Genomic DNA, 27,167 nt, shown 5'->3' on the forward strand with positions numbered 1-27,167 from the left:
AAAGAAACATTAAGTGTCCTCCATTGTCTGGGCTTGTTAGCCTGTTCGGTAAAATGCAGATGCTACTTTTCCCTCTTTGTGAAATGAGTTTTGAGGTCCTGGCTGTTGTTGAGCTCACTCCATAATCTTTAACCACACTGCAATCTCAGCACTACGGAACTGTGCCAGCTGTAATCCTCTGCTTTGAATGGGATTAAATAAAAATGGCTTGGGCCAGGTAAAGATGGACGAAAGGAAGGCAACCAGGTGAAAATTGGTAACTAATATTATCTTGTGTTTTAAAAAAGTGTTTACAAAGAGGCGATATGGGGCCAGCGCTGTGGTGTAGCAGGATAAGCCTACACCTGCAGCACCACCATTCCATATGGGGGCTGGTTCGTGTCCCAGCTGCACCACTTCTGATCCAGCTCTCTGCTATGGCTTGGGAAAGCAGCAGAGGATGGCCCAAGTGCTTAGGCCCCCACACCTGTGTGAGACCTAGAAGGTCCTAGCTGGCCCAGCTCTGGCCCTCGTGGCCATTTAGTTCGGAGTGAACCAGTCTTTCCCTTTTAACACTGCCTCTCAAATGAAAAAAAATCTTTCCAAAAAGAAGCAATATTCACCAAACAGACCTAATCACTTTAAACAGATCAACTCAGGTTACCATTCTTGATCAATAGCTCCTGAAACTGACCATTCTTGATCAATAGCTCCTGAAACTGGAAAGGTGGATACATGGTACTTTTTAGAGAAAACTCAATGGGCTATGACAATCTATAGGAAACAGTTCGATTTTGGGGGCAAGCACTGTGGCATACTGGGTAAAGCAGTCACTGGCACCCTATTTGAGTACTGGTTTGTCCCAGCTGCTCCTCTCCTGACCCAGTTCCCTAATGCACCTGCGAGAGCAGAAGATGGCCCAAGTGCTTGGGCCCCTTCACCCACTTGGGATACCTGGAAGCAGCCCAGGCATGCTGGCTTCAGTCTGGCACACATGAAGTGTTGTGGCCATTTGGGTCTAAACAAGTGATGTAAGATCTAACTCTACCTTTCAAATAAACCTTTAATAGTTCATGATTTTGGGGTATATTGGGCCCAAGTTTCATTTTCCTGTTTTTTATTGAGTGTTTATGGGTCATACAAGCAAGCTATTCATTATCATTTCAGGAATTCCCATAGCATTTACTCAAATGTAAAATATTTTTATATGAAAATAAACAAGCAAACACAATTGTATTGTGTATATTTTTATTTCTTCAAATTATTTATCAGGAGTGACTGAAATAAAAAAATGTAATTGAGTCCCATCATCATCATCATCATGGAAATGGCTTTAAGAGAAAACTGGTCAGAAGAATATTATTGCTTCCCATTTTCAACCAGCACATAGTTGCTTTTGATAAGACAGACAAGAGCCTGTCGAGAATGCTCAAGATTATAATACAACATGCCTGTTTACAGGGGAACAAACCTAGGGAATAACTTATGTGAACTTCTTGATTTCATCATACAAGACAAGCACAAAAGCACCACCCATGCCTCTGAGGACGTTGGACCATGCACCCTTGAAAAACGCTTTGCCTCCTTCATCACGAGCAATCTTCCTCCAGCAGTCAAGTGTGCCTGTGTACATGATATCAGCTGCAAAGAATAAAGACATGGAGTTGGTGACTGAAGGCAGCCCAGAGTCCCTAGACTAAATAATACAAGAGCCCCGCCTCCAAGAACAGATGTTGGTTTCAAATTCAACATTGACACATATCTGCATGGGCAATGCTGAAAACATCAATGCAGAGTTCCCATATTGGTCTTAACCTCTAATACCATTTAAGCACCCTCATTCATAGGCATGGGAAGGGCCTGCTCAGAGGCAACTGTGTAGGAGACACAGATGCTATCAGCCACATGGCTACCTGAGCAGACTGCCATTTTTAGAAGCAGGCAGCGCTAGTTTGTGGCCACAGCTTGCCCCACCCACTCCTGTGACTTTCTCTCCTGCCCAAGTGGGACTTACTTCCTTTACGCCCCGACTGCATCATCATGCGCCGACGAACAGTGTCAAATGGATAGGAAGTCAACCCAGCAACAGCAGTGACAGACTGCGCAATCATCCAGCTGATGAAGATGTGTGTGTTCTTGGGATCTGGAAGCATTCCTGGGAAAGAAAAAGAGACACTTTTATTGGACAGCAGCTTTATGGACCTGTTGTTTTCCAGTCCCTGAACACGAGGGCTGTTATCAGATGACCTTGACTTCTTTCAGCAATTAAAACACAAATCTCTGGCTCCTGAAATACTCAATTGACTCAATGATCTTTTAAAAATTGTCTCACCAGAAACATCTTTAAAGCACACAGTAAACTCACCTTTTGCGGTGTCATAGATACCGAAGTAGGCAGCCCGGTAGATGATAATGCCCTGTACAGACACATTAAAGCCTTGGTACAGGCCCCTAATCCCATCAGATTTGTAGATCTTAACCAGGCAGTCGCCGAGGCCTCTGAATTCCCTTTCAGCTCCAGCTTTGCCCACGTCAGCTGCTAGACGGGTACGGGCAAAATCAAGAGGGTACACGAAACACAAGGATGTGGCTCCAGCAGCACCACCTGATGCCAGATTTCCTGCAAAGTAGCGCCAAAACTGGGTCCTCTTGTCCACGCCACCCAGAAAGATCTGCTTGTATTTATCTTTGAAGGCAAAGTTGAGAGCCTGGGTGGGGAAGTATCTGATGACATTGGCCAGGTTACCACGCCAGAAGGACAGGACTCCCTGCTCCTTGGGGATACGAACCACGCAGTCTATAATGCCCTTGTATTGCTTATCGGCAGTGATTTGCTTGCTGGCATGCTGCACCTGATGGACAAGAAGAGGGTGAACCGGGGATAGTTAAAACATGGAGGATAAAAAGAGCATACGTTTATCATCTCAATTAGTGTGTTTTATAAGGGTCCCTCCTCTGTCTCCAACATCACACAGGCTGGACTCGCCTCTCTCTAACACTGTCACATGGGATCTGCACCATCTAAAGCATTAAGCCTCCACAGCTTTGGTGGGGATGGGTCACCTTCAGGCGGACCGGCTGACCTTTAGACCTGGAGGGAAGGTCATTACCTCAGTCGCAGGTTCAGAGGCGCTAAGGCGGGTCCCATGTAGGGCGCAGTCACCTTGGTGACCGCGGCCAACGCCTCAGGTCTCCTGAGCCGCTTCCCTCGCGCTCCGCCCCTCCCCTTCTCCTAGAGGTGACCCGGCCGCCATCATCCCTCTGCTCGCCCGCGCGCGCCCTCTAGAGCCAGGCGGAAGAGCGCGCCGCGCAGGAAGGCTGGCCGAGGGGAAGCGGCAGCGGCTGCGCGGGGGCGGACGTAGAAGGCACACGCGCTTCCCGGCGCCGGCTTCCGGCCGGGTGAGGTTTGAGCGCGGCCGGCGACTAGGCCGCCGATGGACCGGTCCGCGTGGCCTACCCAAAGCTGTTCTCTCCTTGCCGCGACCTTGAGGTCTTCGGCAAGGACAGATGTCTCTTCCTAGCGCTGGCTTTCAGGCTTCGCCCTTGACCCCAAGGCCCGGGGTTACAGTCTGTCCCAGACTGCCCCAATCGCCTTCGCTGCCTCACGCACGCCGAGGCCCTCGTCTTCCCCACTTCCCTCTGCCCCCGATCCCTTCCTAGACTCATAACTTCGGGTCACGAAAGGCATCTCCCCAAGTTTGCCTTTTGTTCTGACTTTGCAGCCATCCCTGCCTCACCTTGCCACTTCCCTGAGCATGTCTACAGAGTTAGCTCCCCTCTACCCTTTTCTGTGCGACCCCCTCCCCCCACTTCCTGGTTGGGGACCTCGGCCCCAGGACGTACCTGCAGCAGCAGCTTGACCCTCTCGATGGGCGCTACCGCGGTCTTGGAGATGGCCGCAGCCACTCCACCTGCCAGAAAGTCCTTGGCGAAGGACACAGCGGCATCTGTCATGTTGGAAGGAAAGAGGAGCCAGGCGACTGCGGGACAGGACTGGGCTGGGAACCGGCTTTGACTCCGGGACTCTGGGGCGGAGCAAAGCAAATGGCCGATTTATATAGGGGGAGGCAGAGCCGGAGCTGCAGGCGTCGGGGGCGGACCGGGGCGGGCACAGAGTGCAGCGCGCAAAGAAGCAGAGCCGCTGATTGGCTCCGTGCGCTAGGGGAGGAGCTGCTAGGTCGGGCCAGAGGCCACCCTGCGTACAGCCCCGGCTCTCCCGAGGCGTCTGACCTGGCTGGAGGAAGGGGACCCCTACAGTATACCCAGGAGATGCACGCTGGTCCTGAGGGAGGCCTTGGGATGGGGAGGAAGGACGAGGTCATGGGTGGGCCTGGACAAAACCTGCTGGAGCAGGACCAGGCCTAGGGGTGAGGCAGTAGTTAAGGGGACGCCAAAACTTAGTAATTAAGAGAATATTTAATTGCAATATTTAAAAAATTCCAACGAGCAAACTATGGCCTGTTTTTGTAAATAAAGTTTAATTAGGATTAGGATGAAGCATGGGGGGCAAGTGGAAATTTTAAATTTCCATCATTTGTTCATCATAAATTTCTGTGTTACTTTTGATTTTTAAAAATGCTACATTACGGTTATTTTAATTACTGAGTTGTTCCTAAAGCAAGGCAAGTGCCTCCCTCTTCTCACCCTAGACCCAGCACTGCCCTTGAGCTTCACCTGTGAAAGCAAGAGCAACTTGGGGGAGCAGCAGAGCTGGGACGCCGTCTGGGTGCCTGAGGCCCTCATTTGCAAATGAAGCTTAACAAAGATCTTCCCAGGAATTGGCCTAGGAGAATCCAAATGACTGAGCTTGGAGCGAGGAAGTGATTTTACCCTGAAGCCAGATACAAAAAAGTTGTACCCTGAGGGTTAAGAAACTTAACAAGGTTAAAAGCAAGGTTGATGGCTGGCTTCCTGACCGGAGATTTCTGAATTCCAGAATGTTTAGAGGAATCAATAGAATTAGATCCACAGCCCTTGTATCAATGGAGGAGTGCTTCCGGAGCTTGTTGGTCCCCCTACCCCCACCCTCCACCCTCCACCCCTAAGCGTTTGCCACACAAGTCGGTAAAATCCTACTGTTAGCTTGAGCACACTCCCTCCGGTTCGGAACCTGTTTATAACCGTTGAAAACTGGAACTGCCGCTGAAACTTAGGTGCCCAGAATAATTGAGGCCGTTGCACACTGAAGGCAGAGGGGGCACATTTCCTCACTCGCCTGCCCTCTCTCTCCTTCTCCAGATCTGCCTGTTAAAGGGTCCAATTCTAGGGTTAAAAAAAAAAGCTGCAATGTTTCTCTTGAGGTGATTATAATAGCTTTGTAGCTAGTTGCAGAAATGACCTTGCTATATTGTTTCAGAGAAATGATGCAGTGTATCCTCTGAAAGTGATATGGTGAGAGAAACAATAGCCAAAGAAAAATTCTATAGAGACTTTTTTTTTAAGTTTTATTTTATTTATTTGAAAGGCTAACTAACAGAAAGACATCTTTTATCTGCTGGTTCACGCCCCAGATGGCCACAATAGCCAGAGCTGAGCCAGGCTGAAGCCAGGAGTTTCATTTGGGTCTCCCACATGGGTGGCAGGGGCCCAAGCATTTGGGTCATCTTCTATTGCTTTCCCAGGCACATTAGCAGAGAGCTGGATCAGAACTGGAGCAGCCCTTGCTAATGGCCTGGGAAAAGCAGCAGAAGATGGCCCAAGTGCTTGGGACCCTGCTGCCCACATGGGAGACCTAGAAGAAGCTCCTGGCTCCTGGCTTTGGCCTGGCCCAGTCTTGGCCATTGCAGCCAAGTGGATGGAAGATCTCTCTCTCCATCTTTCTATAACTCTGACTTTGAAATAAATAAATCTTTTTTTTTTTTTAAATAGTGGAACAGCTGGGACTTGAACTGACATTTGATACAAGGGCTTAACCCTCTGTGCCACAATGCTGGCCACTGTAAGGAGGTAGTTTTTATGATACACTTCAAAATAAAATTCATGAGCCCTTCTAGTTTGAATTCTTGACATTTCAATAATGGACTTTATTCAAATGTTAATTACTCCTCAGATACTCAGGTAACATTTTTCTTTTTTTTTTTTTAAAGATTTATTTATTTATAAGGCAGATTTACAGAGAGGCAGAGGCAGAGAGAGAGAGAGAGAGAGAGAGAGAGGTATCTTCCATTCGCTCCTTCATTTCCCGAATAGCTGCAATGGCTGGAGCTGCACCCATCTGAAGCCAGAAGCCAGAAGCCAGGAGCTTCTTCTTGGTCTCCCACGCAGGTGCAGGGGCCCAAGGACTTGGGCCATCTTCTACTGCTTTCCCAGGCCACAACAGAGAGCTGGATTGGAAGTGGAACAGCCAGGACCGGCACCCATATGGGATGCTGGCACTGCCGGCGGTGGCTTTACCTGCTATGCCACAGCACCAGCCTCTCAGGTAACCTTTTTTCACATGTGACCTTTCATTGGCCACATCTGTTACTTCCTGTGAGCATGATGCTAACTGTATTCTATTCCAGAACTCTTTTGCCATTTCAACCAATTCCAGGTTTACTATTTTGTTAGGTTTATTTACACAAAATGAATGATCAAATAATTTCACAGAATTTGTCCCTTCTCAGTCTTTGGGTGATTAAGAATAGTTTTATTGAAGATGAAATACAAGATGGGTCATTTAAAAGCAACTTCCTGGTATGACGTGGTATTTTACTAAATCCACCATTAACTGGGGCTCCCCTAGTTGCCTATTTTAAAAAGTTATTTATTTATTTGAAAGGCAAAGTGTGTGTGTGGCAGGGGAGAAAGATCTTCATCCCCTGGCTCACTCCCCAAATGTCTGCAACAGCCTGGGCTAGGTCAGGCTGAAGCCAGGAGCCAGGAACTCCATCTGGGCCTCCTGACAGGGTGATAGGGGCCCAAGGACTTGAGTCATCAACTGCTGTCTCCCAGGTGCATTAGCAGCAAGCCGGACCAGGTGTGTGGAAGTGGGACTTGAACCAGCACTCCTATATGGAATGCCAGCATCAGCATCGAAAGCCACAACACATACCACCCATGGTTGTCTAGTGCCAGTATATTTCAAGGAATCAGATGTTCTCCAAAGTGTCAAGGTCATGAAAGACAAAGACCGAGGAACTGTCACAGACTAATGGAGACTAGGGAGACTTGATCACTTAATGCAATGTATGATCCTGGGTTGGATCCTGGATCAGAAAAAGGACATTAGCCGGCCGGCACTGTGGCTCACTTGGCTAATCCTCCGCCTGTGGCGCCAGCACCCCGGGTTCTAGTCCCAGTTGGGGTGCTGGATTCTGTCCCGGTTGCTCCTCTTCCAGTCCAGCTCTCTGCTGTGGCCCGGGAAGGTGGTGGAGGATGGCATAAGTGCTTGGACCCTGCACCCACATGAGAGACTAGGAGGAAGCACCTGGCTCCTGGCTTTGGATCAGCATAGCTCTGGCCATTGTGGCCATCTGAGGAGTGAACCAACAGAAGGAAGACCTTTCTCTCGGTCTCTCTCTCACTATCTGTAATTCTACCTGTCAAATAAATAAATAAAAATCTTGAAAAAAAAAGACTTATTTACTTGCGAGGAAGAGTCACAGACAGACAGAGAGAGAGAGACTGAGAGAGAAGTCTTTCATCCGCTGGTTCACTCCCCCAAATGGCCGCAACAGTTGGAGCTGGGCTGATCTGAAGTTAGGAGCCAGGAGTGGGTGCAGGGACCACTTGGGCCATCTTCTACTCCTTTCCCAGACCATAAGCAGACAGCTGGATCAGAAGAGGAGCAGCAGGGATACGAACCTGTGCCCATATGGGATGTCGGCCCTGCAGGCAGAGGCTTAACCTACTATGCCACAGCACTGGCCCGAGAATAATATTAATACTAATAATGATTATGTTGATAGTGATATGTGGCTAATCCACTGGTTAAAAGCTAATCCCTGCAGTGAGACATAGTAGAATATCTGGGTTAGTAACTATTGTGTTTCTGGGAGCTTTGTAGAATAAAAGTATAATAAAGAAAGAAGAACTAAAGCTAAGGCAGTACCTATTAATTCTCGAGAAAAAACAAGGAAGAGAGTCAGAAATTATAATTAAAACTTCAGGTATCTATGTAGCAACACCCCAAATAGAGATAACAAAGTGAATGTAAAATTTTCCTACAAGCGGGTAAATGCAATTGTATGGATATCATTCACACTTGGTAGGATGGGACTTGTGGCTGGCCTCTGGAAAACAAAGAGTAAACTTTGTTCACACAGATACCACATAGGCATAGGGGAAGAGGAGCGAGCGCAGTAGTATACTCACTGCAAGAAAGTATAACTAGTAATTCATTAGAAGGTGAAAAGTATTCAGCTAGAATATAAGGGAGAAATGAAAGTGATTGTAGTTGTGGAAGTAAATGAGAGACTTCTGAGAAAGATAAAAGGTATGAGTAATAAGTACTTCTTAAAACTGTCACATAGTCAAAAAATGGTGATCAGAACCTAGGTCATCTGAATGTCTGCCGGAAGTTTCACTATTCTGGTAGCAATGCCTCGGATAAATTCTTGCTCTCCTGCTGATAACTGAAGTTCTCCTAAGAGTGAAGAAGCGATGAGGTAAATTGCTAAGCTGGGCTTAATCCTGACAACAAATGAGGAATCTAGGTAGTGAAATGAAAGGAACAAGAACCTTAGGGAGGGGCCTGCACTGCAGTGAGGCATCCCACATGGGCTCCAGTTCGAGTCCCGGCTGCTCCACTTCCAATCCAGCTCCCTGGTAATGCGCCTGGGAAAGCAGTGGAGGATGGCTTAAGTCCTTGGGCCCCTGCACCATGTGGGAGACTTGGAAGAAGCTCCTGGCTCCTGGCTTCAGATTGGCTTAGCTCCTGCCATTGCAGCCATTTAGGGAGTGAACCAGCGGGTGGAAGACCTCTCTGTGTGTCTCTACCTCTCTCTGTAACTCTGTCTTTCAGATAAATTAAATAAATATTTTTTTTAAAAAGGATCAGAGAAAATATAAGTGTGATCTGACCAAATACCAAAATAGAAAGATGGCTCCAGAAGGAATAGGATTCACAAAGAAAATCCAGAACTGTACAATTTGGGAAAATTCCAATGAGAAGTTAAATGCCTAGAGATCTATTAAGCTATAATGTCCTTATAGATTCTTCTTGGGTGAGCTCAGATTTTGAAAGTACTCCTGCATGTAGAGATGACAGAAGGATGGCCAGGCTTCCCAGTTCAAAGACTAAAGAGTATCTGAACCTGAAGGAACTGAGTCATAAGGGCCAAAGTCCAGAATAAACCCAGGCTTTTACAATGGGAATGACCACAATAAAGAGTTCTAATGCTGTATTCAGTGCAAGATTTTTAAGGATGGGGAGATAGAGCTTAATGGTAGCGTGTGTGAAAAGAACTGGCAGTCTTAGCTGATTGAGTTGGCAATGCCAAAAAAATGCTAAGAAATCTTGAATTGCGTTAAGAGAATGATAGTAAAAAGATGAGGGAGACCTTCCTTCCCGTTTGGATTTCTAGGGATTAGCCCATAGATTTTATACGCAATTCTGAATACCATGTTTAAGAGGACAGTAACAAACTGTCAAAGGAGGCAATCAGGAAAGTGATCAGAGAGTACATTATGTCATATGAGAAATGGCTGAATAAATGAGAAAGATGTAATTTGGAAAGAGCTTTGGATGAAAGAGAGACAGGACAATTGTCTTTATAACTGAAGGCATGTCAGGTAGAAGAGAATTAGACATTATATATGGAATTAACACCATAGACCAGCTCAGCAAGAAATTACTTTCTAAAATATGAGTTACAGAAAGGTGGAATGGGATGCTGTAGGATGTAGTTAATGGCTTGTTACTATAAGTCCTAAAGGTTTAGGCAAAATAGCCATTTGTCGGGGACACTTAGAGGAGAGTTCTGCATTGATTGGGAAGAGAGTTCTACACCCCTTCCAATTCTAAGAATTCACAGCTCTATACTTTTGTTATCTATAGAGTTGAATGGATTTGAGCATCTAGGGGCAAAGTAGGAAGAAGAGGTAATTTAGTCCAGTGGTTAAGAAGGTGAGTTCTGGAGCCAGACTGCTTGAGTTCAAATCCTGGCTCTGTCGCTTGCCAGCTGTCAGGCTTTGAGTAAGTTGCATAACCTCTGCAACCTTCATTTGCTTCAGGTGTAAACTGCACATGATAGTAGTGCCTATACATCAAAGCACCGCAGGGACAAGTGGATGAGATGATGTATACAGGAACAGAGTCTGGTATGTAGTGTGCCTTCAGTAATGCTATGTTTTATGAATATTTACAAAACTAACTTAGGTTGACTAACTCTGAATTTTATTTATTTATTTGAAAGGCAGAGTTAGAGAGGGAGAGACACATTTGCTGGTTCATTCCCCAAATGGCCACAACTGCTGGAGCTAGGCCGATCTGAAGCCAGGAGCCAGGAGCTTCCTTCAGGTCTCCCACGCAGGTGCAGGGGCCTAAACACTTGGACCATTCTCTTCTGCCCTCCCAGGCACATTAGCAGGGAGCCAGACCAGAAGTGGAGCAGCCTGGACTGGAGCTGGCACCCATATGGGACACCAGTGCTGCAGGCGGCTGCTTAACCCGCTACGCTACAGCGCTGGCCCCAAACTCTGAATTTTAATGAACAGTTCACTCCAATGCTGTTTAAATCTGAGGCTAGGCCTGTTCTCCATCCCATGTAAGGCCCCTGCCTGTAATTTGGTAACCATATTAGAGACTTCATGAGCAGAATTTGAGTCTCATCCAGAAAAAGCACTGTAAGTTTTGGCCTGGTTTACATTTCCAGTATGGCAGACTGTAACGGCATAGTTGTGTTTGCAGTATAATTACTAGGAAAAAATACTCATTATTTGTGGGTCAGTCTTCTTGTGCCTAGTCTCACTGCTCAGCTTCTGGAATAGTCTTGCTCATGTCAAGTTTGCATCACATCATCTGTGTTGCTCAAGACTCCTCTTTGCTTATTGACTCAAACCTGAAGTCCTTAGCTTAGCACTTGAAGCCCTCATCCACCCCCCTCGCCCAATACTTGGAAGAGTTTTATTTCTGACAGGCTTAGAAAGCAGGTGATAGATTCTAGCACCGGGGTAGCTGCTTCAAAACTGTGCTATTGAGGTGTAATTGTCATATAATAAAGTTGCATATTTTAAAGCATACAATTCAGTAAGTTTTTTTTTAAAGATTTATTTATTTGAGAGGCAGAGTTACAGACAGAGGGAGAGAGAGAGAGAAAGAGGTCTTCTATCCACTGGTTCACTCCCCAGATGGCTGCAACAGCTGGAGCTGAGCTGATCTGAAGCCGGGAGCTTCCTCAGGGTCTCCCGTGTGGGTGCAGGGGCCCAAGGAGTTGGGCCATCTTCTACTGCTTTCCTAGGCCATAGCAGGGGGCTGGATGGGAAGGGGAGCAGCCAGGACTCGAACCGGTGCACATATGGGATGCCGGCACTGCAGGCCGATGCTTAACCTGCTCTGCCACAGCGCCAGCCCCGTGAGCTTCTTAAAGGATTCTCATCTGTGTATACCTGTGAAATGATTGCTGCAATTACCACCAAGATTTTCTCATTTTCTCTTTATAACCCCTAATTTTTACAAATATCTTATGCTTTTTTATTTCAATTTTTTGATTTACATGTAAACGTGTAATACTTGTGCCTTTTATGGGATACAGTGCAATTTTTCTTTTTCTTTTTTTGACAGGCAGAGTGGACAGTGAGAGAGAGACAGAAAGGTCTTCCTTTTGCTGTTGGTTCACCCTCCAATGGCCGCCACGGCTGGCGCGCTGCGGCCGGCACATCGTGCTGATCCGAAGCCAGGAGCCAGGTGCTTCTCCTGGTCTCCCATGCGGGTGCAGGGCCCAAGGACTTGGGCCATCCTCCACTGCACTCTTGGGCCACAGCAGAGAGTTGGCCTGGAAGAGGGGCAACCGGGACAGAATCCGGCGCCCCGACCGGGACTAGAACCCGGTGTGCCAGCACCGCAAGGCAGAGGATTAGCCTATTGAGCCACGGTGCTGGCCATACAGTGCAATTTTTCAAAACATATACATAGCACAGATCAATCAAGTCAGGCAGGTAGACTTTTATTTTCTTTTATTAAAGTGTACATTTATTTATGTATTTGAAAGGGAGAGAGAAAAGAGAGAGAGTCTTCTATTCTGGTTCACTCCCCAAATGCCTGCAGTAGCCAGGGCTAGGCCAGGCCGAAGCCAGGAGTCTGGAATTCAATCTGGATCTCCTAAATAGGTGAAAGGAACCCAAGTACTTGGGCCAATATCTGCAGCCTCTCAGTAACACGTTAGCAGGGAGCTGAAATGACAAGCAGAGCCAGAGCTTTGACCCAGGCACCCCGATAGGACATGAGGGTGTCCCAAGCAGCGTCTTCACGGCTGCACCAAGTGCCTGCTCCTCTTTGTCTTTCCTCTGGGTTTGGAGCCTGTGAGATGTTGATCTGCTTTCTGTCACGACAGATTAGTTTGTATCTCTTAGAATTTTGTAGAAATGGAATCATACAGTATGGACTCTCTTTTTTGGTCTGGCTTCTCTCACTTGGCATATTATATTTTCAGATTCATCCATGGTGTGTATCAACAGTGAATTTCTATTACTACGTGGCATTCCATTTTTCATGTATATGCTACATTTCATTTATCTGTTCATCAGCTGATGCATTGTTGGGTTATTTCCACTTCTGGCCTTTTCTGAGTGATACTGTGTAAACATTTTTTTTTTTTTTGACAGGCAGAGTGGACAGTGAGAGAGAGAGACAGAGAGAAAGGTCTTCCTTTACTGTTGGTTCACCCCACAATGGCTGCTGCGGCTGGTGCGCTGCGGCCAGCACACCGCACTGATCTGAAGCCAGGAGCCAGGTGCTTATCCTGGTCTCCCATGGGGTACAGGGCCCAAGGACTTGGGCCATCCTCCACTGCACTCCCGGGCCATAGCAGAGAGCTGGACTTGAAGAGGGGCAACCGGGACAGAATCCGGCGCCCCGACTGGGACTAGAACCCGGGGTGCCGGCGCCGCAGGCGGAGGATTAGCCTAGTGAGCCGCGGCACCAGCCATGTGTAAACATTTCTATACAAGTTTTTGTGTAGACATGTTTTCATTTCTACGGGTATATATCTAGGAGTGGAACTGCTGGGTCATATGATAACTTTATGTTGAACCATTTGAGGAGCTGCCAATGTTTTTACCAAAGTGATTTTATTTTTTAAGATTTATTGATTTATTTGAAAGAGAGAGAGAGAGGGAGAGAGAGAGAGGTTCCATTTGCTGGATCACCCCCAAAAGGCTGCAATAGCTAGAGCTGGGCAATCCGGAGCTAGGAGCTAGGAGCTTCTTCTGGATCTACCACCTGGGTACAGGGGCCCAAGCACTTGGGCCATCTTCTACTGCTTTCCCAGGCACATTAGTAGGGAGCTGGATGGGAAATGGAGCAGCCGGAACTTGAACCAGCGCCCATACGGAATGCCGGTGCCACAGGCACCAGCTTTACCAGCTATGCCACAGTGGCCCCAGTGATTTCATCTTTTACATTCCTAATAACAGGATATGGGAATTTCATTTCCGCCACACCTTGAGGCCTTTAAAGGAAAAGATTTATTTATTTATTTGGAAGGAAGAGTGATAAGAGTCTCACACACACACACACACACACACACACACACACAGAATATGAATCTTGCATCCATGGGTGTGAGCCAGGCCAAAGCCAAGAGCCAGGACCTGGGTAGCAGGAACTCAATACTTGAGCTGTCATCTGTTTCCTCACAGGTGCGTTGGCAGAAAGCTGGATCAGAAGCAGAGCAGTGTTCCAATATAGGGTGTGGGTGTCACAAGCAAAGGCTTAGCCTACTATGCCACAATTCCTGCCCCTTAAGGCCTTCTTTAGCCACCATCTCCTCAGTGTCATTTCTTGTTGCTTCCCCTTCCCTGAGGAATTTTTCCTATCCACTCCTTTGGTGGTCTCTTTGCTTTAAATGTCATCTATCTACTTAGGACACCCAAGTTTGGATCTCCAGCCATTGCTTTGACCTGAGATCCAGAGTTTTTCTATTATTCTGAAATAAGTATCAGTAATGTTCTGGATCATTAGCTTCATGTTGCTGCTATACCCAGTTACCATGTGGCTTAAACATCACATGTTTATTGTATTATAGTTTTTTTAAAAAATATTTTATTTATTTGTTTGAGAGGTAGAGTTACAGTAAGAGAGAGAGAGAGAGAGAGAGAGAGAGAGAGAGAGAGGTCTTCCTTCCGTCAGTTCACTCCCCAAATGGCTGCAACAGCTGGAGCTGCACCGATCTGAAGCCAGCAGCTTCTTCTGGGTCTACCACGTGGGTGCAGGTGCCCAAGGACCTGGGCCATCTTCTACTGCTTTCCCAGGCCACAGCAGAGAGCTGGAGTGGAACAGGGGCAGCTGTGACTAGAACCAGTGCCCCTATGGGATGCCGGCACCGCAGGCAGAGGATTAACCTACTGTGCCACGGCACTGGCCCCAATTGTATTATAGTTCTCTAGGTCACAAGTCTGATGTGGTGCTCCCTGGGCCAAGATCAAGGTGTTGGCCAATCTGTGTTCCTTTCTGGAGGCTCTAGTGGAGAACCTGCTTTCTTGCTTATTCAGGTTTTGGCCAAATTCAGTTCCTGTGCTTGTAGGGTTGAGGTCCCCATTTTCCTGTCACTTGCCAGCTGAGGGTCATTCTCAGTTTCTAGAGGCTGCCTGCATTCCTTGGCTCCTGGGCACTTCTGTCTTCAAAGCGAGCAGTAGTGGTCAATTTTCCTGCCTCTTCTGTGCACACATCTCTCTGATCCACTTTTCTGCTTCCTCTTCCACTAGTAAGGACTCCTGTGATTAGACTGTACCCACTGGATAATCCAGGCTGCTATCTCCGTGTCAATATGACCCATAATCCCATCTGCAAAGTTGCTTTCTTGTCATGGGAGGTAGCAGATTCCCAGGTTCTGGGAATTAGGGTGTGGACAACTTTGGGGGGACAGTCTGCCACCACAACTGACTTAGACAGTTACTTGGGCAGCCTATGCTCTATCCAACTGTCTATTTGATTTCTCTGCGTGGATGTCTACTCAGTATTTTGAATTTAACATGTCCAAAACAGAACTTTTAATTCCTTCCCCACCAAAACTGTAGCTCTCTTCAGTCTTCCTTATATCAGCAAATGGCAACAACATTTACCTTGTCACTTCAAAAGTCCAAACCCTAGGTGCCATCCTTGATCCCTTGTACTTCCAACATCATTCAATCGCTCAGCAAATCCTACCAAGTCCTACTCCAGAATACGTGTTCGATTTCTTCCTTCCTTTCCATCTTCGATGTCATCGTTCTAGCCCCAGCCACTGCCTATTGCTCAGGTTTCTGTAATAGGCTCTTAACTGCCCTTTCCACTCACAGATGGAATTCCCTCCCACCCATTCTCCACACAGCAACCAGGGTGATCTTTTAAAAAAGAAACTCAGGTTGTATTGCCTATCTTCTGGAAACCCTTCCAGGACTTCCACGCTGTATTTCAAAGCAGGTTGAACTTTTTGCTATGGCCCATGTGACCCCATGGGATCTGACTCTATCCAACTTCTTCTGTTGCCGCTCTCTCACTTGCTCACTGCACCCGTGCTGACTCATCCCCCTTACGGCCACCAAGTCTTGCCCCACGACCAGACTCTCACACTTGTTCTCTGTCTGCCAGGAGGGCTCACCTCCCTGCTTCTTTGCAGAGTTGGCTCATTGTCACTCCTCAGGTCTCATCTCAGGTATCCTCTCTGAGAGTGGCCTTCTCTGGCTCCTTGATCAAAACATTTCCCTCCCCCTCAAAGAATTCTCTAGTAGAGCACGCCATGGATTTTCCTCCTAATAGTATGGTCTGTAATTAAATAACTTATTGATTCGTTTACTCATGTATTGACTGCCGCATTTACTAACCTATGACGACAAGGACCTTTACTGCCCTTTTTGCCACTGGGTCCACAGCGCCTTGCAGTTCGGAATAAATGCAAGAGGCCAGTCTTCTTGCTCTGTCCCAAATGCCTTTTGCTTGCTCCCATCTCTGTGACACTGCATGTGTCCTCCCCGCCATGCCTTCCTACCTGTGCTTGAACAATTCCTATCCCCTCACTTCCTTCAACACTGTGTTCAGGACTCATTATCTCCAAAAGTCCCTGCTCATTACCGGCCCCTCTCCCCTGTGATGTTCCCCTTAATCATTTATTCATTATGCATTGAGCTGCTTGGCTGTGTTATAAGCAGTTGATACACGATCATGCCTTGGCTTGCATTTCCTTTGTAAGCGTCATCATTTTATGTGTGTAGCTATGTGCTGTTCCTTAGACCACAAGTTACTCCTGGGTCAGTCCTGCATCATACTTCTTTATAAGCCTCCTGGAAGTACTTAGTCCAGTGGGGTGCACACTGCCAGCCGTCAAGCTGCAAGGCAGAACATTCCCTTCACACCTCCAAGAAAATGAAAATGAAAGTGAAAATAGCTGGAAGTTCATTTTAGGAACAGAACTAGAGTGTTAAAGAGTTGTTCTAAAATGAGAAAAATGAGGCATACAAAAAGTTGAGTAAAGCGAAATTAAGATAAGCTTATTTCGGTGCAAAAATAGTGAAAGTCCATGCATAGCTTTTTCATAATACACATGTTCCATGAACTTTTTGAAGATGTCTTGTATTCTTTTCCACCTAATTTATTGGGGGGAAAAATCGAAACTGTAGCTCAGAAAATATTCCCATGTGACAGTTAGCAAGAGCTTAGTGATCTTTCATAATACCTGTAGGATGCATAAAACATACTACTATGATGTAAATCATCTCAGGTTAGAATTCTAGATTCAATAAAAAAATAAAGTGAAACACTCATTCAGCTTTCAGAACTTTTCAAAGAATTGATTGCTTCAGGTTAAATAGAGCATAACCAGTGTGTACTATTCACTCTGGATAAAGAATTTGCCACAGTCCATAGCAGTTTGAGCAGCCATGGCCAGGATTAAGAGTCAGGACCTTCGAGGCAAGAAGAAAGAGGGGCTGCTGAAACAGCTGGCTGACCTGAAGGTGAAGCTGCCCCAGCTGCATGGCGCCAAAGTGACAAGGCGGCACCGCATCAAAGCTCTCTAAGATCTGAGTCATCTGCAAATCCATCGTCTGTGTTCTCACTGTCACTGACCAGATTCAGAAAGAAAACCTCAGGAAATGCTACACGGGCAGTAATTACATGCCCCTGGATCTGCGGTCCAAGAAAATATGTGTCATGTGCCATAGGCTCAACAGGCAGGAAGAGAACTTGGAGACCAAGAAGCAGTGGTTGTACCCTCTGCAGAGGGCCTGAGTGTTGCAGCATCAATAAAACACAAAACTGCTCCCCAGTCCCCCCACAACCCCCCAAAATTTTGCTGCCATCCAAACTCTAACAGATTGGGCTACAGATGAGATTTTCATGTGTGTATTAACTGCTATTCCCCATAAACACAGTCTGCCATAGCAGTTGGGGAAAAATGAGTTATTTGGGTGTTTTAAAAGGGCAAGTTTCGAGAGTTGAAGATTCTGAGCAGTGTGTATTTAACCATAGTTTTAGAACTCATATTAGTAATAAATGACTAACACAGCAGTTTTCTTTGGAGTATAAATTTAATCAGAAAAATACTTTCAACATACTGAAAACCTCCGTGTGTAAGTGTGTGTATGTATGAATTAACAACTTAATGTTACAAATTAATGTGTTTTTTTAAAAAAAGATTTATTTATTTATTTGAAAGACAGAGTTAGAGAGAATGGGGGAGAGAAAAAGATCTTCCATCCACTAGTTCACTTCCCAAATGGCCACAACAGCCAAGGCTGGGCTAGGCTGAAACCAGGAGCCCAGAACTCCCATCTGGCTCTCCCACACAGGTGTCAGGGACCCACACACTTGGGCCATCATCTGCTGCTTTCCTAGGCACATTAGCAGGGAGCTGGATCAGAAATGGAGCGGCCAGGACTTGAACTGGTGCTCATGGGATGCTGGTGTCACAGGTGGCAGCTTAACCCACTGTGCTGCAATGCCAGCCCCCAGAAATCAATGTGTGTTTTTTTAAAAGATTTATTTATTTATTTGAAAGTCAGAGTTACACAGAGAGAGGAGAGGCAGAGAGAAAGAGAGAGACAGAGACAGAGACAAAGAGAGAGGTCTTCCAGCTGCTGGTTCACTCCCCAGATGGACGCAATGGCCAAAGCTGTGCCAATCAGAAGCCAGGAGCCAGGAACTTCTTCTGGGTCTCCCACGCGGGTGCAGGGGCCCAAGGACTTGGGTCATCTTCTACTGCTTTCCCAGGCCATAGCAGAGAGCTGGATCAGAAGTGGAGCAGCTGGGAATTGAACCAGTGCCCATATGGGATGCCAACACTGCAGGCAGCAGCTTTACCTGCTATGCCACAGTGCCGAACCCTCAATGTGTTTTTTAATGCTTAGACAGACACTATTCATAAACTTTCCATAGAATCTCCAAGGTAGAACAATCCTGAGTGTGGTTTTTAAAAAATCTAGTATAGGTAATTAGATGCAACTGTTTTTATTCAGTTACATTTTATGTGGTAGGTGTGCCAAATGTTCCACTTGATCCATTTTAGGCAACTGGGACATCTTGTGAAGATAACTTAAGTTCACTAAATAATTTATTGTCAGGGTAGGCTTGCAAAGCAAGTTTAAAAAGTTAGGAATCAGGCAGCCTGAACTGTGTATGGGAGATCTCTGAGGGTATAATTAAGCAGTCATGCTAAAAAGTGCCTCCCTGGAATGCCAGATTCTAAGCCCGGGATACTGCTTTAAACCTCAATAAAGGATGGTTCTATTATGATAGTGATAACTTAAAAAATGTTAGGGGCCAGCGCTGTGGCACAGCAGGTTAATGCCCTGGCATGAAGCACCAGCATCCCATACAGTGCCGGTTTGAGATCTGGCTGCTCCACTTCTGACCCAGCTCTCTATTATGGCCTGGGAAAGCAGTGGAAGATGGCCCAAGTCCTTGGGACCCTACACTCATGTGGGAGACCCAAAGAAGCTCCTGGCTCCTGACTTCGGATCAGTGCAGATCCGGCCGTTGCAGCCAACTGGGGAGTGAACTATCGGATGGAAGACCTCTTTCTCTCTCTTTCTGCCTCTCCTCTTTCTCTGTGTAACTCTGACTTTCAAATAAATAAATACATCTTTTAAAAAATGTTAAACGTTTTCATTTAGTTTCTGATGAGGCCTTATCTATACGGTGGCATGTACACTTGCAGGTCAGTAAAAGTTGATGCACGAACGATTGTACTGGGACCCCTCAGGTCAACAGTGCAACTGGGCCAGTGCTGGATGGTCTAAGCTTTGCCTCAACTGTGAGTGGCCCAGTGGCTGAGCTCACAATGTGGCATCTCCTCAGTCACTTCAACTACATGTGGAGGTGTTCCAGCAATGCCCTTTCTTTGGTGCCATGTTTTTGTTCAGAGTATAAAGCACACATTTTGTGTGTGTTAGACTTTGGTTATAAAATATGGTGGGATGCCATCATGACACCGTAGTGGTAGGAAGCTGCCTCATGGTGCAGGTGTTTGCAGGGATGTCAATTTGGAGCTCTGAGGTGGCCTAGAGCGAGACTGTCTCCTCTCCAAGAGCAGCAGACAGGAGCACCCTCTCGAGCACTCATGTGTAGCTAGAGGCCTATTTATCTGGGACTGCAACATGCTTCAGTCAGTGCACTTTAGGTCCACCCCGTTTTTACAGAGTTGGTTTCTTTGACTTCAGGTTTCCAGTTTTGAAGAACTTCTTTAATTCTCGTAATTCTTGGGGCTTCAAACTCTGGTCCACCCCTGGGGTCAATTTATAGCTCAGAGGAGACACAGTGTAACCATTTTGGTAAAGACAGATTCTCTTGCAGAACTCAAAGGTGCTAAACATAACTCCAAAATATGGAACTATCTGTCAAAACAGAAAATGAAAATCATGTTAGACCCTTAGAAAAGAAAATGCCAATGCATTTGCAGTCAAGGTGGATCAGGGTAAACTGAGGTAACCGCTGTGGACAACAAAACATAGTCATTCTTTGTGAAATCAGGGAAGATGGTGAAAGGGAAACTGGCACAGTAGGTGGGGGGAGAGGAATGACGGTGATTGCAGGCTGTGTCCTGGGCAAGCGCTGGGTCTGGATTAATATGAACACAGACACATAACACTGCAGGTTGATATATGCTGGCCTTAATTGGATTCATTTACATGCCAGCTGGTGCAAGGTTACTAGGTTAGTCCAGAGTTCTTAAGCTTTTTTTTTTTTTGGTCATGGAGTTCTTTGGGAATATAATGTACACATACATATGCATAGACATTTTTGCATATAATTTTAGGATGGGGGGGTTAGATCCTCCTTGGAGGCCCGTGAATCCCCATGTTAGGAGCCCCTACACTAAACAGTCACATCCTCTGCAATGGGAAGAAGACACCTTACCATTTGTACAGCTTCCCCTCTCTTTAGGCCTCACAGCTAGCCTGAATTCATGAGCCTTGTGCTACCACCAGTGATAGAGGCGGTGTTCCCATGCAAACTGTAGAGGGTGGTGACGGAGGGAGAGGGTGTAATTGGAGGAGGCAGAGAAGCAGTAGAGCTGGCCACTCCTCTCACCTTCAGCAAGTTGGCTGTCAGTCCATTCCAGAGCCCCAGCACTCCTTGAGTCTTCACTATCTGCCGGAAGCAGTCCACTGCTCCTGAGAAATGGACATCTACTCCTCCACAGTGGGGAAGACAGGGGCTTCGAGCCTGGCAGGAAATAGAAGGTGGGATGGGATGATTCAAACACCAGGAAATAAGTCTTAGAGTAGCCAGGCTCACAAGTCTGGGCTCTGGATGCTATGCTCCCGGCTAAGATGATGGCAAAGAATGGCTGCCACAGGGTTCTTCATGGTTTGTGGGCTTAGGAGGAATATTAACATGCAATAAAGTCATGATCCCCTGTCCACATATTTGTGGTTTATTTTTCTTGGAAGGAAACAGGCATTTGGGACAGACTCATTTTCATACTTTGATTCACTCCCAGCCTATGCCCTCTGGAAATGACAAACATACATACTGTCAAGTTTTTTTTTAAAGTGCCCTCCTCCTTCCTTGTCTTAACCAACCTTTCCCTTGTGAAGACCCCAAGGAGGGGCTGCTCACTGTCCCCCAGGACAAATGGGACAGAGCAGCGTGACAGAGCTGGAAGGCTCTTCTAGCAGCCGTTCCCAGACCCAGACTCCTTCGCTCTCAAGTGGAAGTGCTCATCTGGGTCTCATGTCACTGAACCACACTCCTTGTCCTGCTATCGTCCACTAACCTCCTGGCCACTCTTCCACGCTGACTGAAGACTGGCACCTGGTGGCTCACCCTCTCCTGGCCTCACCATCATCTTAGGTAACTTTGGCATCTATAAAAATAACCCATCCCATACCCAGCTTCTAGAACTTGACTTCAGTGATCCTCACCTTTTATACTGCTTTGGCCACATCTTCCACCTCCTAATGACCCCAGATCTATCCTGACCAAACCAAAAGCTTATCACCAAAATGCTCCATCTCTGTATGTTACATTTTTGTCCTTTAGAAAAGGATTTCTAATAATTATTTGAGAGGCAAGCACACACACACACACACACACACACACACACACACATCAGACGGAGAGAAAGTCTCTCACATGGGTGACAGAGACCCAACCACCTGAGCCATCACTGTTGCCTCCCAGGGCCTGCGTTAGCAGAAAGGTGGAATCAGAGCTGGAGCCAGGCATTGAACCTAGGTGCTCCTAGGCACCCAAATATGGGAAGTAAGCATCTTAGCTGCTAGCCTAAACACCCGCCCCAGAAAAAGAATTTTACGATCAGATTAAATGACTTTTCAACATATCTGTATACAAAATTGAAACTACTGGCTTGCTCTGAGGGAGATACCCTTCAGAGCTGGCTCCCAGAAATGGTGTTGAGTTTACTTTAAGGTATGCACATAACATTGATTTGTTTCTAAAACATTTCGTTGTCATTCTGTGGCCACAGAACCAAGATGTCTCCTGTGGGAGAGGCAGTAGAGTACAACAGTAAGATGAGCATAACTCTGCATTCAGACATGGTGAGTTGTAGTCCGCACTTCCTAACTTGCTGGCCATGTGACCTTGGGCAACTTACCTAACATTCTTGAGCCTTAGTTTCCTTATTTAGAAAATGGGAATAGTACCTGCTTCATGGGACTCTTGTGAGAATTAAATGAGATGATGCACATAAAAGTACTTAGCAGTGTCAGACACATAGTAAAGCTCAATAAATAAGAGCTAGCAATGGCTGGCGCTGCGGCTCACTAGGATAATCCTCCACCTGTGGCGCCAGCACCCCAGATTCTAGTCCCGGTTGGGGCACTGGATTCTGTCCCGGTTGCTCCTCTTCCAGGCCAGCTCTCTGCTGTGGCCCGGGAAGGTAGTGGAGGATGGCCCAAGTACTTGGGCCCTGCACCCCATGGGAGACCAGGAGGAAGCACCTGGCTCCTGGCTTTGGATCGGCGCAGCGCGCCAGCCGTAGCAGCCATTTGGGGAGTGAACCAATGGAAGGAAGACCTTTCTCTCTCTCTCTCACTGTCTAACTCTGCCTGTCAAAAATAAATAAATAAATAAATAAATAAAATAAAAAAGAGCTAGCATCACTATTACTACTACATAGAAACCATTCCAAACAGCGATAGAATCCCTTACTTATTAGTTTTCATGTCCTTTCTGAAACATTTTTCTAAAGATTTATTACTTATTTATTTATTTGAAAGCCAGAGTGACAGAGAAGGAGGGAAAGAGAGAAAGAAGGAGATATACCATCTGCTGATTCACTCCCCAGATGTCTGCAACAGCTGGTGCTGGGCCAGGCTGGAGCCAGGAACCAGGAACCCCATCTGGGTCTCCTGAGTGGGTGGTAGGAGTGAAAGTACTTGGACCATCTTCTGTTGCTTTCCCAGGTGCATTAGCAAGGAGCTGGATCAGAAGGTGAGCAGCCAAGACTCGAATCAGCACTCTGATATGGGATGTCGGCATCCCAAGTGGCGCCTTAACCTTCTGTACCACAATGCCAGCTCCCCTTCTGAAATGTTACATTATACCGCTCTGATCACAGCACCCTCATCCTTCCAGTGCCGTTGCTCCCTAGTCCTACTCCTAATTGTAGTCACTTTCCCACTCCTTTATCTCAGTTCCCTGCTGGCTTTATGTTCTTCCTTTTTTCTTTAAAGCTTTAAAAAATTCTTTATTTTCCTTTTATTTAAAACACAGAGATACAGGGAGAGAGAGAAATAGAGACAGAGAGATCTTCCACCCGCTGGTTCCAAATGCCTGTAATAGTCTGGGTTGGAATACACCAAAGCCAGGAGCCTGGAAATCCATCTACCTCTCCCATGTGGGTGGCAGGGGCCCAAGCACTTGGGCCATCATTTGCTGCCAGTAGCTGGGACTCACACCAGGTACTCTGATATGGGACACAGCATTCCAAGCAACAACTTAACCACTATGCCACATGCCTACCCTTTTTTCTTCCTTTTTTAATCCTTGTAATGTTTTGCTCCTACTTTATTTTTTAAAATATTTATTTATTTATTTATTTGAAAGGCTGCAAAGGCTGAATGGAGCTGGGTCAGGCTGAAGCCAGGAGCCAGGAGCTCCATCTGGGTCTCCCACATGGGTACAGGGGCCCAAGGTCTTGGGCCATCATCCGCTGCTTTCCCATCATCCGCTGCATTAGCAAGGAGATTAATTGGAAATGAAGCAGGTGGGACTCGAACTGGCACCCACATGGGATGCAGGCACTGAAGGCAGAAGCTTAACTTTCTATGCCACAGCACCAGCCACTTGCTCCTACTTCCAAAATTCTTGCCCCAGATCTTTCAGCTGATCTGCACGTAACACCCAAACTTCTCTCTGCTCCAAGCCACTGAAGATGAATCTTCAAAAGTGCAGCTCAGTGCTGCTAAAGCTTCATTGTGTCATCCTTCAACTGACCCTAAACTGCACAGCAAACCTTAAAAGCAGCTCTCCCAAACCTTTCCACACCCCACACCCATTTCCTCCACTCTGGGCTGGTGGCCTGGCCTCCTAGTTCATGGGGGAAAGAGAATACAATGGGACCTCAACTTTGAATTCTTTCACAATGTCCTTTCTTCCCCAGGCTCGCCCTGGATCCCTCACCTTTGAACTACTCTCGAACACCTTTCCCAAGAGACCTGCCTGTCCTCCTTAGCAAAGGAGGAAACGGAAATCCCTTCCATCTCAAAAGCAACTCCTTCTTCCAATCTTAACTTTGCCTCTCAGCTACTGCCCAATCGCTCATTCCCAAATTACCATACAGTACAACTATCTTATCTTTGCTATAGAGTTTTAGGAGTTTGGAGACATTTTGTAGCTTCGCATGGCCACCACCACAAGCAGGATACAGAAGTGTTCCATCAACCCCCCAAATTCTCATGCGCTGCCCGTTTGTAGTCAAGGCCTCCTTCTCCCACAGGGAAGCCTTGGATCTGATCTCCACCTTCATAATTTTCTCTTTTGAGAATGTCACATTAAGAGAAGCATAACCTTCCAACACTGGCCTCTTACCATGATGCTGTATTTATTTTCTAGGTCTTCTAACCCCAACTAGAATTTCACCTTTATAGGAACAGGGATTTTTGTTGTATTTGATTCAACACTGTATAATCAGTATCTTTTACACATAGTATTCAGTAAATGTTTGAATAAATGAGATATACTGAACATGGTGACCCCCTAATTGCCAAATCCAGTGGATACTTTTGGGCCTTTTTCTTTTTAAGATTTATTTATTTGAAAGGCAGAGTTACAGAGAGAGAGAGAGAGAGAGAGAGAGAGAGATTTTCCATCCGCCAGTTCACTCCCCAAATGGCCACAATGGCTAATGCTGGGCCAGGCTGAAGCCGGGAGCCAGGAACCTTCTCCGGGTCTCCCACGTGGGTGCTGGGGCCCAAGGACTTGGGCCATCTTCCATTGCGTTCCCATAGCAGAGAGCTGGATCGGAAGTGGAGCAGCCGGGAAACAAACTGGCACCCATATGGGATGCCAGCACTGCAGGCGGTGGCTTTACCCACTAATCCACTTCTCCAGGCTGATGGGCCATTTTCGTACTGGATTTGGGAGGCACTATTTGGCAGTGATAACCAGCAGCTCTTTGTGCCCTCAATTTGTACCCCCTTCTAGGAAATTCTACTTACAGCTTTGCTTCAGACACCATCTACAGGCAGATGACTCTCGAGCTCTCCACTGAGCTCCAAAACCAGGCACCAGGCTTCCTGGATAGCACTGGTCAAACACAACACACCTAGAACCCATTGCTGCCTTTCCCCTGAGAGGGTCAGATTTCCTCTTTTGTATTTCTTATCTCAGTAAAAACCCCACCATTCAACAAGATACCTCACAGTCAGATACTTAAGATTCCTTTAACTGATTCACCTTCAATATGTTATCTTGAATCAATCATAGAGTCCTATCAATTTTCTCTTCTAAACATAGTATTTTTTCTTTTTTTTTTTAAGATCTATTTTATTTATTTGAAAGAGTTACAGAGAGAGGTAGAGACAGAGAGAGAGGTCTTCCATTTGCTGGTTCACTCCCCAATTGGCTGCAACGGCAGGAGCTGTACTGATCTGAAGCCAGGAGCCAGGAGCTTCTTCCAGGTCTCCCACGCGAGTGCAGGAGCCCAAGGACTTGAGCCATCTTCTGCTGCTTTCCCAGGCCATAGCAGAGTTGGATCGGAAGTGGAGTTGGGACTCGAACCAGCGCCCATATGGGATGCTGGCACTTCAGGCCAGGGCTTTATCCCTCTGTTCCACAGCGCCCGCCCCTAAACACAGTATTTCTCAGATTTCCCCCTCTTCTTCACCCCCAGTGCCACCCCACCGAGTTCCAAGTTCTGGCCACCACCACCTCTTGCCTGTATTACTGCAGCCATCTGGAGGTGGTCTCCTGGCCCCGTTCTTGTCCTTTCCAACTCACCCTTCACACCGCAGCCAGCATCACCTGGAGCCACTGATTCCTTCACTCACTCTCTACCACCTATAGGATGAACCAGGCTCCTTAGAATGATATATAAGACCCTTCAAGACAACTTTTCCAACACTAAAAGCATCATTCGCCCCAGCCATATTGACTGCATCTCTTTGGCTTTCTTATGTACTCTCATTAGCTTCCATTATCCTCTCTGAAGACTTTGCTTGGACTCAAGTGTTTATTGAGTACCTTCCAGGTGCCACTCAAGATATAGCAGTGCACCAGACAGAAAAAAGCCCCTGTTCCCATGGAGCTAAAATTCTAGTTGCAAGGGAAGAGCAGGCAAATAAAGAAAATACATAAATTACACCCAATATTAAAAGGCAGTGAGTGCTCTGGAGAGAATAAAAGCGGCAAAAAGATATAAGGAGTTTCTAGAGGATGCTGAAGTTCTTATTAGGGTGGTCATGGAAGATGCTACCAAGGATATGACCTTTCGACTAAGATCTGATGAGTTATACAGATATTGGCAAACGCCCTGAAGCAGGAGTATTTCTGGGGCATTGAAGAGGCTATAACAGGGACCGGCACTGTGGCGTAGTGGGCTAAGCCTCCACCTGTGGCACCGGCATCCCACATGGGTGCCCGTTCGTGTGTCCCGACTGCTCCTCTTCTGATCCAGCTCTCTGCTATGGCTTGGGAAAGCAGTAGAAGATGGCCCAAGTCCTTGGGCCCCTGCATCCGTGTGGGAGACTCACATGAAGCTCCTGGCTCTGGCTTCAGATTGGCTCAGTCCTGTCTGTTGCAGCCATTTGGGGAGTGAACCAGCAGATAGAAAGAAGATCGATCTATGTCTCTCCTTCTCTCTGTAACTCTGCTTTTCAAATACATTTTATAAATCTTTAGAAAAAAATGAAAAGGCTACAAGGAAGCCAATGTAGTGGGAATAGAATGAAAAAAAAATGGTTACTAGATTGTGTAAGACCAATTCAAGCATTTTGGTTTTTACAGAGATGAGGAGTTGCTGGGCAGTAATGAACATGAGAGCAGCATGGCCTAATTTATATCCCAACAAGATCACTTTGGCTGCTTTATTGAGAAAGACTCAAGGGGCACTGAGAGCATAGAAGAAGGCAGGCTGGTTAGAAGACGACTACAATCATTTAGGCAA

At 46.6% G+C, this 27,167-nt stretch overlaps 2 protein-coding genes and 1 pseudogene across 2 annotated transcripts in view; 1 reads left to right on the forward strand and 2 right to left on the reverse strand.

Annotated features, from left to right (window-relative positions):
- Positions 1-1,210: 1,210 nt before the first annotated feature.
- On the reverse strand, positions 1,211-4,113 carry SLC25A5 (solute carrier family 25 member 5). The gene is made up of 4 exons (XM_002720262.5): positions 3,823-4,113; positions 2,345-2,831; positions 1,994-2,134; positions 1,211-1,620 (listed from the first exon to the last, which is right to left on the reverse strand). Exons 1-4 carry the CDS (start codon positions 3,931-3,933, stop codon positions 1,463-1,465), a joined length of 897 nt encoding a protein of 298 aa, XP_002720308.1. The 5' UTR covers positions 3,934-4,113; the 3' UTR covers positions 1,211-1,462.
- Positions 4,114-16,974: 12,861 nt separating this feature from the next.
- Positions 16,975-17,323, forward strand: LOC100354316 (large ribosomal subunit protein uL29 pseudogene; annotated as a pseudogene).
- A 280-nt stretch (positions 17,324-17,603) lies between these two features.
- SLC25A43 (solute carrier family 25 member 43) overlaps positions 17,604-27,167 on the reverse strand; it is a 48,746-nt gene continuing 39,182 nt past the window's right edge. The window contains exons 4-5 of the mRNA XM_008272927.4: positions 20,624-20,758; positions 17,604-19,926 (exon numbers count right to left, since the gene is read on the reverse strand). Of these exons, the coding sequence (XP_008271149.2) occupies positions 19,726-19,926; positions 20,624-20,758 (336 nt within the window). The 3' untranslated portion in view covers positions 17,604-19,725. The remainder of the gene's footprint in view (positions 19,927-20,623; positions 20,759-27,167) is intronic.

This window comes from Oryctolagus cuniculus, chromosome X (genome assembly GCF_964237555.1).
Source record: "Oryctolagus cuniculus chromosome X, mOryCun1.1, whole genome shotgun sequence".
NCBI classification, from domain to species: Eukaryota; Metazoa; Chordata; class Mammalia; order Lagomorpha; family Leporidae; genus Oryctolagus; species Oryctolagus cuniculus.

Bases quoted from the DNA above. Each gene is read 5' to 3' on its own strand.
- SLC25A5 (XM_002720262.5), bottom strand. From the start codon at position 3,933: ATGACAGATGCCGCTGTGTCCTTCGCCAAGGACTTTCTGGCAGGTGGA. The intron at 2,135-2,344 runs GTGAGTTTACTG...TTTCTTTCCCAG, and splicing joins TATCTATGACACCGCAAAAG to GAATGCTTCCAGATCCCAAG. The intron at 1,621-1,993 runs GTAAGTCCCACT...TATTCTTTGCAG, and splicing joins GCAGTCGGGGCGTAAAGGAA to CTGATATCATGTACACAGGC.